This window comes from Acanthisitta chloris, unplaced genomic scaffold, assembly GCF_000695815.1.
Source record: "Acanthisitta chloris isolate BGI_N310 unplaced genomic scaffold, ASM69581v1 scaffold16298, whole genome shotgun sequence".
Taxonomy (NCBI): domain Eukaryota; kingdom Metazoa; phylum Chordata; class Aves; order Passeriformes; family Acanthisittidae; genus Acanthisitta; species Acanthisitta chloris.
In genome coordinates, this window is record NW_008686598.1 from 32,111 (window position 1) to 45,005 (window position 12,895).

General features: G+C 35.5%; 1 protein-coding gene across 1 annotated transcript in view; it reads right to left on the minus strand.

Annotated features, from left to right (window-relative positions):
- The window catches only part of NEIL3 (nei endonuclease VIII-like 3 (E. coli)), a gene marked incomplete at its 5' end in the record, with an annotated part of 17,012 nt that extends 4,343 nt beyond the window's left edge, over positions 1 to 12,669 (minus strand). The window contains 6 exons of the mRNA XM_009080236.1: positions 1,550 to 1,719; positions 4,479 to 4,645; positions 7,143 to 7,217; positions 8,385 to 8,598; positions 9,465 to 9,599; positions 12,554 to 12,669. Coding sequence (XP_009078484.1) covers positions 1,550 to 1,719; positions 4,479 to 4,645; positions 7,143 to 7,217; positions 8,385 to 8,598; positions 9,465 to 9,599; positions 12,554 to 12,669 — 877 coding nt within the window. The remainder of the gene's footprint in view (positions 1 to 1,549; positions 1,720 to 4,478; positions 4,646 to 7,142; positions 7,218 to 8,384; positions 8,599 to 9,464; positions 9,600 to 12,553) is intronic.
- Between the last annotated feature and the right edge of the window lie 226 nt (positions 12,670 to 12,895).

Below are 12,895 nucleotides of genomic sequence, written 5' to 3' on the forward strand. Positions count from 1 at the left end.
GGAAGCCATAGTGTTCAGGAACATAGTTCTTCTTTTCCACTATAATTGGTGCCTCCTATATCATCCCTCCATACAAAGAAGAGGGAATTAAGTAGAAGAGCAATGGGTACATGAAGCATACACAAGGCCACACTGTCTTCAAAGGCATTCTCACTCAGTAAAAGTATAAGAATCTCTACAATTTACTCTGAACAATAAAAATACTTTATTCCAGCCTCCTTCCATTTTGCCACTGCTGCACAGTGAAACATACAGGTCTCAGTGCATTCAGACTTAAGACAGAATGTAGCTTGGCCTTGTACTTAGCAAAGTAGCAAGGAAATTGTGCTATGATGGTAAATAGTTATCTGTGTCTACAGACTGAATTATTTCAGCTGTATGGCCAGCAGCTAATTCTACATACCAAGTATTCTGTCCTCAAAAATTCAGACATTTCAGCTGACAGTAGTTAATTTTAGAAGCAACATAATAGACAAACACTGAACAAAGTGAGAAGGCAAGGAATCTTAAGGTTTGCAAAAAGAGAGGTAGGCAATCTCTTGTTTAAAAATTAATATAGAATATCACTCCTATGATGCAAAAATACATCTTACTTTTAAAAAAACATTTTCTAACAGTATTCTACCGAGTCTAACACATCTTCAAATTCCAGGCCTGTTTTCAGTACCAGAGAAGAAACAAGATTTTGTTACAAAGCTTAAAATGAAGCATTTGTGCACATGATATTATATATTCTAAGGTTCAGCTGACAATATTAATTCCAGGATAAACATTAGTTGGTAAATCTGATTCTGTGGACAGATTAAATTTTTCAGGTTTCTGGCACTGATTTTGCAGAAGAATTATGCTGGCAGCGTAATTCTGTCTGTGATGGCAACAACTGTCATGTTAGACACATAGACATACTTTTATTGATTCCTGATCTGAGGAAACAGACTTTAGCTAGTGTAAGATAAGACTTTCACACACATCATTCCATTCATAAAAGGCTTAAGCAATGAAGCAATACTTCATCTAGATAGCAGCATTAAAAGCTCCAGCAAGAGATACACAACAAATTTAGGTAACAAGTCCAGAAAAATTTTTCCTCTGAACTTGAAGGAAAAAAACTAGCCCCTTAGAAACCCAACATCCTTTTAGAAAAGGGTACCAAGATAAACTGCTTTTGTTCACATTAAAGAATGCTAATTACTTTTCTGCCCCCAAAGCTTTCTCATTCAGACTTATGCTGTAAACTTTAATGATATTAAGGAGAATTGAAAGAAAGGTGTTTTGCCTCACTCCTTGCCCCAGTAAAAACAAAGGGTCACTGAAGACAATTATCCATAGAATCCCACGTGTACACAAAGTTGGAAGACGAGACATTTTTGGGGTTTAAGACAAGACAATTTCTATGATCATGTGTAATAGTCCCCAAAATCTGACTTCAAGTTAGCTAAAGTTATATAAATACAATTCACAGTGAAACACTTCTAAAGTTCTAAAAACTGCATCAAAATCACAGTCTGCCCCCTTTCCCAGTATACTTTCCACACAACCCCTTCAGTACCTTCAGGCCTTGAAGTCAAACAGGCATCACAAATTTCAGCAGAGGGCTTGTTTATTAGAGTGCAGCACATACACGTCCACTCCTCTTCAGATTTCTGAGCTACATGTTCATTAGAACATGACCCCCTGCCATATGCCCAGCCAATTAGGCTATTTCTAGCTGGCAGTTTGCTGTGAAACAAAAGAATGATGTTAGTCTTTTGTGACGTTCCTTCTACAAATTGCCTTACACCACTATGTGCAGGGAGGCATAGGGCTAGGGAACAAGCAGTACACAGTGTTATGTCTGCCTATCATAGCTTGGACAACATGTCATGGTTCAAGTTTGATTGTTCTTTTCTTTACCTCAAAGGAAGATCTTTTTAAATGCTGCAGAAGTAATACAAATAAAAATATTTAAATAAGAAATTGACAGAAAGTAATTATTAACTGATGTACTCTCCAGCACAATGCCGTAGTCTTTCAAATTCCCTACCATTTTCAAGTACTTCAGCAAAACACTTGGTTAGAAAGGGAGACTGTTTCAGGGCTTTTCCCCCAACCCTTGTACAGAAACTTACTAACAAATTCATTACTGGATGAAAAACTGTTTAAAAGCTGAAGTGCAGAATGTCACACAATCCAGTAAACAATTTTTTTTTTTATCTTAAATGCTACCAGTAAGTCCACTTTGTTAATAGCAGGATCCAATAGCACTGAAATCTTAAAAGTTAGAAAGTTTCTTGTGTGTCATCATTTGCTGGAAAGCTTTTCAACTTGTAGGAGCCTGTTTGGAATTAAGGATCCCAGTTGTGACTTGTGAGCCAAAGCTGTACTACAGACATCTCTAAAGATTTAGTTTTATTTATTTTTCTTTAAATTATACTACCTTCTATGTTCATACATTGTTTTAAAATCATGGTTACTCTTTTACAATCACTTCATCTTACCAGGGACTAATCTTGTCAGAGTACCCAAACACTGACAGCATATTCAATGTAACTTCAACTTACCTGTCCAGTAAGTTATGTATGTAAATTTTTAAGTACTATGTTATCAACCAACTTATGGTTGATAAGCTGTCAAGCATTTTTCTCCATAGTTTTTGTAGAATTATATACTTTTTGGAGATTATTTTTTTAATCCCAAGAACATGAGCACTTCAATTAATAATTCAAATGCTGTAGTTGGAAACTGTAATAACACTCTTTAAACCTATCACTTATTTGTTAATTATCACTCTCCATAACAAGCTAGATTTCTAAAGTAATGGTAGAGACATCCATGATCTACCACGTCTTCCACAACAGGCAGACTAAGCAGGATAATGAGAACTGCTGAGATACCAGAGATCCTGTGCTGTCAAGAGGTAGAACAGACATTACAGTAGCATTCACAAGAATGCTGTGGCTAGATAACACAACAGTCAAACTGTGTTAAAATGGGCATTTTCATATTATTGGATCAGTTGTTCTACTCAGCTATCAAAAATGCATTACTAGACTGAACATGTTCAGCATGTCATGTGTTGGAGTTTTTTTCCATGTTTTCCCACTCTGATCTGTCTGCTACGTCATTCCCTTCTTTTCCCATTTTATGAAATAGGAGGGGAAAAGTGTATTTTTAAGATTCGAGGTACATTTGAATTTGACAAGGTAAGCTTATAATGGGTATTTTCTTCATTTTTTCAGTTCAGCAAAATCATAAGATACTTTACTTGGAGCCCCAAACCCATCAGGTTAAATTCTATAGTTTATGATCTGTAGCAAATCAGTCTGATCACACGGGCTCCTGCCAGTCTTCAGACGTGAAAAGCTTGGAATGGCAGATAAATCACTTGAGCTACACATCATTTTATTGGGTAACAGTTACTGCATAACTGAAGAGAGACCAGTAGAACACAAAGACCAGACCATTAGGATGAGGACAACACAAAAAACAACCTTTTTCCTTTTATAACTACCATTGCAATGTTTTTTCACCAAAATACAGCACTGTTTAATTATTTATTTAAAAATACAACAACAAACCTCCAAATCACTACTTCTTCTAAAATAGAGAGAAAGAGAGATTTTTTCCTTGCATCATTTTCTAACTATCTGACTCAACAGAACACTGCTGCCTTCCTACCTTTCTGCAAAATATTTCTCATTATTACTTTCTGAAAATACATCGGATTGGGGTTATCAGCATGTGAAATATTTCTCTTCCATGCTGGAATTTTCTATATTTGATCTGTACTCAAGGACGATTTTTAAGCTTTAACCAAAATCCCTTCAGCCATCTGAGTCTTGAAAGAAGCTTGGAGGTAGGAAAGGGATTTGTGTGTTCTGTAAATCTCATCTGAAATATATATACACACACACTAATGAAGGCAAAGTTTGCGAAGTGAAGCAGTATCTTATATTAGATTGACAGAGCTCAGTATAAAAAGACAAAATTCTGAAGCCTCAGATGAAAATTTTCAAGAATAACTGAGGTATCTAAGTCTGAATAAGGCTTTTTTGGAACTTTTGCCTTTTGACCCTTTGTGATATCAAATGTTTTTTCTCCTTTCTTCAAATAAAAGAAGGAAAGCTGGTGCTAGCACCATTTATGTGGAACTGAAAGTGTCTTTGTGGCACACTTAAAGTATATAGCTGTTATAGCATAACAGCTTTTTAAATCCAGTAAGGAGGAAGGAAACAAAAATTCCTAAGCCCCTACAATATTTGCCACACTCTGAATTTACCAAAGTTTTAGTTATCCTCAGTGTAACTTTACAGCCAGAATAAAATTGCATAGATGCACAGCTATCTAGATATTCCAGGACTGAGGAGGCTATCCTGTGAAAAAAAAGAGACACAAATTCCTATTTTATGCTATTCAACTCAGTTGCGTCTAAACATCTCTCCTGGTTTCAGCTTAAGTGCTTTGATGCATAAAAAAGCGTCACAAAGTTACCATCATACCTAAGATTGACAGGTTGGGGATCTGCCTTTTGACAGCGAGAACAGAAGTAAGTCATTCTGTTATTCTCTCCTAAACGACACACAGTGATGTTCCCACTGCACTGAGCACATGCTGAGCGCTTGTACACTTTGTAGTGTTTGTAGAGTGCAGACCCAGTTTTGCGGCACTAAAACAGAACATGTTTAAAATCCAAGTTAGAGACTTAGGATACATGTTAAGTGAGTCTGAAGCTAAAAAAAAAAAACCCAACATACAAACTGGCAACTCAGTGACTTGAAAAATATATTTAAGGCACATTCATAAGGGCTATATCTGTATTTCATATTATTTTAGGGAAAAAATAAATCAGATATAACAGTATCTGTAATGGTCCACATAATGGAATACAAGACAGAAAAAAACTGCACCAAACTAACATGGTGCAAGCAAATACATGCTAGGAACAGCTTGAGTTCAGCTGGTTCAGCTACCTCTGATTCAGCACCAGTGGTCTTTGACCTAGCACCTGCAGGAGTGTTCTTGAAGAGCTAATGAGCTTCAATCAAAGCAACATCAAAAACAAAAATAAAATGAACATAAACCACAAAAACACCACCACCTTCCCTCACCCCCAAAAAGAACCAAAACCACAACACAGGGCCAACTCAGACCAAATGCTACAATCTGGATTAACCAGCCTTCCCAAAACCTAAAGAACTGCAATACAAAAATATTCCAGAGATTATGTAAATCTTGAGTAGTGCCCGGTAAAGTTGCTCGGCTTCATTTTGGCCCTGGCCATTCCAGACAGGTTGGCTCATGAAAAGCCACTTGGCACTATGGTGAGCAACCCAGATCCTGACAGCAGGTCATATTAAATTAAGTACAGCACAAGCCCAAGGGCACAGTGACCTAAAGAGCCTCCAGACAGCTGACAGGCAGGTACATTTCATGAGACAATTCACATGGAGTCAGCGTACACATACTTCAGCTAAAACTGGCAGAAAAACAAACAAGAACAGCCCAGTAGAGATGCAGTCAACTCTCCAGAGCCACATGAGTTCCTGCACTATAATCTCAGTACCTTGGGCACAGTTCAAATGATACCACAGCTGGCCCAGCAATACCAGCTCAGCTCTGGCAGGGTTCAATAGCTCTGGCTCCATAAAGTATGAAGACCCTTGGAGTTCTCCCAAAATACAGGGGTCTTTGAGCATAGCATATTTGCTTTTGCTGTGCTCTTATTCATCAGCCTAGCTGAACGAGAATGAATTACTACATTGTACTGGCACAAGCAATCAGAAGGAATTATTAATATATATTTGCATGAATATTCACAAGCAGTTTGCTTTCTCCTCAAGGTTTACAGTCAGTTTCCTATGAGTAGATTTTTCCTGTCCAGTTATGTAAAAACCAAACAAGAGCAACACAAACAAGATTCTTGATCTTTGCATCTCTACTGATAGACTATGATTACTACAAGCATTCTATAAGTCTAAAAAAAAAAAAATCAAGCACTGTCCCTTGTATTAACATATTTTCATTACAAATCATAAAGAGACTTGGGAGGAGGGGCTAAGCTGTCTTTTGAAAGCATCTGACTGGTGGTGAATTATTTCATAAGTGTTGATTATAAAAGCTTTCAAAATGGCTAAACTGAGCAAGAGAAGGCTGAACTTGTTTATTATCAGTCTAAAAGCCTGTGACACATTTAAGTTTCCTAGTATTATAGTTTTTGCAGAACTGGATACTATCTCTTACTGGTAGACCTCACTATGAAGTTTGGAGAAAGAAAAGATTTTCCTAGCCAACAAACTGAAGTACTCTTCAGTGGTTTGGGGAAAGTAGACATTTAAGCAGACTATTAAATAAATTACATTTTTAGCTTCCATGATCGAAAGATCTTATTAGGAATGTTACCTCCTAACCTACCAAAAAATTATTTTTTAGCAGCACTAGCTCTCTGCCTTTCATGAACACCAAGAGAAACAGACAAGAATTTCACTATTGCTATTTATTTCTTTGCATGAAGCTTAAAGAATTAAATCATAGAATAATTAGGTCAAGTTCTCTCTTTTTCTATTGCGGACAGTTAAAGAGCAACCTGGAATTACAGAGTTTACAGGGGAAGAAATTAAATCCTACTAAAATTATGGCATTTGGGAGAAAGTATAATTTATTGCACTTTAGTAACTAAAACCATTGCTTCAGTTAGAAAAAAAGTTGTTAGAATCTACTTTATTTATTTATTTGGTCAAATAAATATACTTGCTATTTCAAGTTTCATAAAGGAAGCCACATGAATTACCTTCATACTTCCCTGGGGCAATCTTGAGTTTCCAGTCTGAAGAGTGACCTTTCTGTTATCTTACACTTAAATTTGTGCTTAACCTGTATCAATTTTGACATGTTCAGAGAGACATTACAGCACATGCATAGAAAAACTGAACTGGCCCTCAGGCAGCATCTGTGAAACTCTTCTGGGCCAAGCTGTGCATATTTTACAATCTTGACTCCTTTCCATCATTTGACAATTCACAATTAATAAAGAGCACACAAACCAACATTCCTATTCACATAAACACTTGTTCTGTTGCATCTTTTCAATTGTTTTCACTGGATGGTCACATACAGCCAACATGCCAGTCACTTTCTGAAGGTTTCTCAGAAACATGTGCCAATACCTTATAAAAAAGCAGGGTAAATTCACGTGTCATTTTCACCAAGTGACGTATATGCTCATCTGTCAGTTGGCAAACCTGTAAGAAAGGCAAGAATGATTTTTAGAATATTACTATGCTAAGGGACAACAGGAAGAAGACCTACGAGGCAGGTGCACTTTGAAACTGATGTGGAATTGCATTGCTTCATGTTCGTGTTCTTTACTACAAAAACTCAGTGCTTGCACATGAAACAATGTGCTTTGCCTCATTCGCTCAAATCATTTCATAAAAAATTCAGTTGTCTTCTACTGTATTGACCAAAGAGTTCATGACCACATGAATCATGTGGAATTAACAACTCTTACTTCCCTCCTAATTTCCTTGTGGATTGTGATACAACCTATCATCAGAGGCTCTTTCCTGTGAGAGATATTCAGCAAAAATACATGAGCCAAAGGCACAACAATTAGAGAGAGATATCAACCAAACACATTTCTGTTAAAAAAAAATCTTAGCTCTTTGTTAAGAACTGTCAAAATTTTAAGCCACATTTCTGTTTTGTTGGGTTTTTTTTCTGCCAGCTCATACTGCAGATACAATTAAAATCCAGATTGATCCTATGAAGAACTTTCAAAATATTTTGTTTCAAAATCTTTCCAGTTACTATCTTCACCAGCTTGCATTTGCATTCTATACAGCCTCAATCTCTTTTGCAAACATGATCTTTTCAACCAGAGTTTGGAGACACATGCTTGATGATCTTAAAACGAAGGAAGTATGGTAAACAATGATCGAAAAGCAAATTATGCCAGCTAGCAGGGCAAGAATTGGAAGAAGCAGCTGCAAAAATAATCAACTCTACCACAAACTATTTTGGGTAGTAACTGAGCAAAGAAAACCTGAGCACTTTTCATTTTCTGATTATTCTGGCGTACTGTTGTGGTCCCATTAAATTGACAGTCTAAAAATAAGGGAAAGTGAAAAGTAAATTAATTCCCTACTAAGTAGATGTTTCAAGTTGTAAGAGCAAACACAAAATAAGTCCAGCTCTGTGAGGCAGGAGTACAGCAACAGGTTTCAAAGACTGCCATGACAAATATCACCAGTTATAATGATCAAAGGGTAATTTAATGTCTTAGAATAACTTTAGAAATGACAGATGATAAAACAAAGATAAGAAGGTGGCAAAATGTTATATAAATATTTATTTACATTCTTAATACTCTGATGTCATTAAGCACCATTTTGAGACATTTCACCCACCTTAACAGCTGGATGAAGACCACTGTCAAACAATGCTTCATTTTTTATGATATTTCCCACTCCAGGTAGTACTGCTTGATCCAGTAACACATCACACAACATGCGAGTTTTCTGCTGCTTAATCTCACTTTCTGCTCTTGTAAAGCTAAACTTTGGAGAACAGACATCCAAGCTTTCCATCATTCTCACTTTCTGCTCACTCTCAGCTGCATTCCTGGATAAGAAAAATACATTAAAACTTATTTTTATTTTAAATATATTTAATATAGGAGTATGGTTTCATAAACCACACAATAAAGTACAATAAAACATTATATATCCAGATAACAGGAACCATGAAAATACCAGTGACTGGAAGAAGCACAGAAATTACATTTACCATCCCTCCCATAAACAGGTCAATGATCCACACATGGATTTTATTAGGTTAATTATAATCATTGACAATTAAATAGTACAAGAAGTCTCAGGCTTACATAAGCTTTTATGTTTTGTAATTTTAAATATGCATATAATGTTGTTACTTGATTTACATGCTCCTTTTCACTCAAGAGCTTCAAACACTTTAAAATTGAGCTTGCTGTTGTTTTTATTAGAAGTGTGAAGTACCATGCTGATGGACATAAGCATCCACTTAATGGAAATTAGTACAATTACACTAATTTGCTTCAAAAAAGAAAACAAAAATAAAAATCCAAACTTGGGAGCATAAAAATTTGAAACCAGTAATCACGACAGGTTGTTCCTCTTGTTAAGGAAGTAAGACTTATGTGGAAATGAGCAATGTGGAAAAGAGCAATGGAATTCAGCATTCAGATCTAAGAATAGAATTAAATCTAACTTTAATTCCCAGTCTTGATGCTATCTAATGAGACTGTGGCATAGAATTACTTTACCTGAATGTAAGCTCTGATACAAAAATAACAAAACTAAATTATCATACCAATAAATATGATACATTCACAAAGTTTTGTCTTGATAGCATCTAAGCACTTGATTTGCACATGATTTTTTATTATGTGCTTAAAAGAGTGTTATAAAAAGAAACAAACTGTTCAATTTGGTTAATTTCTACTTTACCTGTACTCTACTGTCACTTCAAAAAAACAGACAGTATCCTCTGTAAGCTGTATCTCCAAAACTGGTAGCGCTTCATTTCTGTCTTTCCTTCCATCAGGATTAATACACATGGAACCATTCATACCAAAGTGAATCCTTGGAGAGAAATAGAGTTTTTATAGGTCTTCTAACTTAATCTTTCCAACCATTACACCAGTTTATTTTTTGAAGTTATGATCTTACCTAACCAAGTCAGTATATATGTACATTAATTCTAATCATTATCAGTTACACAGCAACAAAATATTTGCTTACACAGTGCTCAATTCCCAAAGAAGACAGAACCCTCTCCAAGTCAAAACCACTCCAAAACATGGCAGTCTTCCAGTAGTCTTCATACTTCATTATACAGAAGTTAAACCTGATCATTAAGTAACACTTTTCTGGTGTGAAATCAGAATTGTTATTAATTACTTGGAATACCAGCATGTCAAGTAAAAAATATTCTAACGTAGGTTCTTAAATCTTCAGGAAGGCTGAAAGAAATAAGGCTGCTTATTTTCTGTTAAATCAGGCAGAAGTCACCTGGTATGAAAGGAAAAATTCCAGTCCCCATATTGCCAACACTGTTATCACATCACAGCTACATCTAATAACACCATAAACAAAGTAATTAGTATTTGCCATATGTTGTTTTCTGCTTTTCTTTGCCTACAACCAAGGCAAAACCTGCAGGTCAATTAAAAATTAATAAAAGGAATAAACTGAAAAATGCACAGATGGCAAAGTAGAAGAACAAACTTTTTCAAGCATTCATTTTACAGATCACTAATGCTTTAAGAGGTCTTACATTTTATAATATATTCTACCAGGAGCTAGTATGCTTGAGCAAAGGACAAGTTTGACTATTGTCTCATACATTTAATTTGTCATAAATTTGCCTGGTACATTCAAGTCCTAAAAACCATAAGCTAGACTCCTACTACTATACATTGTATCTCAGAAAAAAAGTGGATTATTTTGTAATTACAAAAAGATTTAACACATTAGTCATTGTTCATTTGTACCTCTAAAAAAATCCCAGACATCTATTGCCCACCATGGAATGTAAATATACTGAACTGAACCTCAGTTGCTAATTGATATCCAAAACATGGCAACACTTCAGAAGTATCCTCCTCATTTGCAAGTCAGGCAAGCATTAGCCAAACTGTATAAAACAATTTCATGGTCAGATTATCTTCTCCCACCAGGTGGTCACTCCCCACATCAGAAAATCCAGGAGCATAAAATGAGTTACTTACCCTTCATGCACAGTCTTTCACAAGATGTGTCTGATTGGCATTATTCCAGCCTGACTACCAGCTTTGTACAGGTAATCTCAACAGATGAGAAAAGCTGGTTTTGTTATGTACTGATACAGAATCTGTATTTCAGTAACCCACCCCATAACAATAAAGTTCTGTATTCAAGAGTTAGCTTTAATAAAGAATGATACCTCCTCTGAAAGTGTATTTCTTATTCCCTCTTCCAACAACAAACCTGGCAGCCAGTCTTAGACTGCAGTAAGATGCAGTCCATCTCTAACATCTTTAAGCTGCATAAAATGCATTTTAAAAACAATTATCTTAAATCCTTAATTATCTTAAGTCCTTCAATATCAGATAATAAATAATTTCTGCCTTCTGCATAGAGACCTTTCCTGTACATAACTTTCACAAGGTTTCCCATCAGGCTAAAGAGACTTCTTTTAATACAGTTTTTAGAGCTATAATAACTGATGAATTCGTGAAACTTTTGTGCTTATTATCTTAACAACAACTGAAGGTTGTTTTCATTAAGTACACTAAGTTATTGCAGATCTTTCAGGATCAATGGTTTATATTTTCCATACTAGAGCTGGGCCACATTTTCTTTCTCTTTCAAGAGAACTTTTGCAAAATGCTTTACTTAGGTTCCTTGCAATAGCTTTTTCCCCTCGAATAGTGTAATTCGATCAATCGAAACAATGTTTTCTTATTGCATAATTTACTTAATCAATTTGTAAATACATGCAATATTCATTTAAAAAAGGTTAACATCTGTATCAGTTATTCCCCTGCCTTTTTTTATCTCCCTTTAGAACTTCTTTATAACTCACTTACCTTTTTCTTCTCTCTTTCTATTTAATAAAGCATAATACAAAGCAAGAGAAACTGATTAGGACCATAATCCTAACCTTCACAAATATGGGTAGCTTGAAACACATACGCAGTCCTGTCCTACTAGTTACTTGCATGATCCTCATGTAAAGCCTAGTATATGCTTGTAGAACAAATTGCATTGCTCTAGCACCACGAGAAATAAGCATATAGCACTATAGCTGATAACTAGCAGGCACCTGCTACCAAAGATCAGCCTACACATCATCCCAGGTAACTACTAATACATCACTGCCTTTATTAGGCCTTTCTTATGTATTCTATGCTAATTATTAAAAATTAGAGGATTTTCTTAATAATCCATTGCACTGTGCATTTCATTAGATTTATTTTGAGTTGGCTTTGCAGTACAGAACATACTGAACTAGGCAAAGTAAACTAGGTTTCATGTACAAGAGAGACAGCATAAATGCACACATATTTACAATCAACATACAATATTTAAGTCTGGCAATTTTTTTCCCACAAATTTATTATCAATGCAATTGAATCGCTACAAATTAAATACAGAATGTTAGTCTAAACTTCTTAAGGAAGACTTAAAGAAATTGCAAGTACAGTTTGTAGTGGAAGACATTAACTGTAACTTCTGCACTGTAATTGCAACTGCATGTACTGCACTACATGCACTGTACCTGTTTTGTCCCTGGAAAATACAACTTCCTGTTTGAAACAAAGCACTTTAAAGATAACTGTTCTTTTCAGATACCTTTACATGGAATCTTAGACTAAGAATAAAGCAGTGAAGTATCTGCATATGTGACTATATCCTGTATTTCCAGCATTGCAGAGAGGCTGATGAGAATTTTTCCATCTCTTTCAAATCTCTGAAACTGACATTAGCAAGAAGAAGACAACCCACCAAATACAGAGTCTGAATGCATAGGAAGCCCTTTTCTCACCTCTTACCTCAAAGCTTTCTGATCAAAATACATAAAAAGTTCCTTTCCCAATGTCTCCACACCCCTGTAAACATGTCCAACAAGGAAATTGTGAACAGAGATTCTCTCCTCACTTGCAGCAGTCTGAAAAATGAGTACACACACAAAGATTAAAAATAATTTATACTACTTTGGTTCTTACATTAGTATACATTCAGCAAGCAGCTGTATGAACTAATTTTCCAACTTGGATAACATTATTTATTTTTTGCTTAAGCAATTCTACCAAAACTAATGGGGCTATTAACCCAGGAAGTAGTCACTATTGCTAACACTGTCATAACTTAGCTCTTTTTTTTTCTGAATTTAA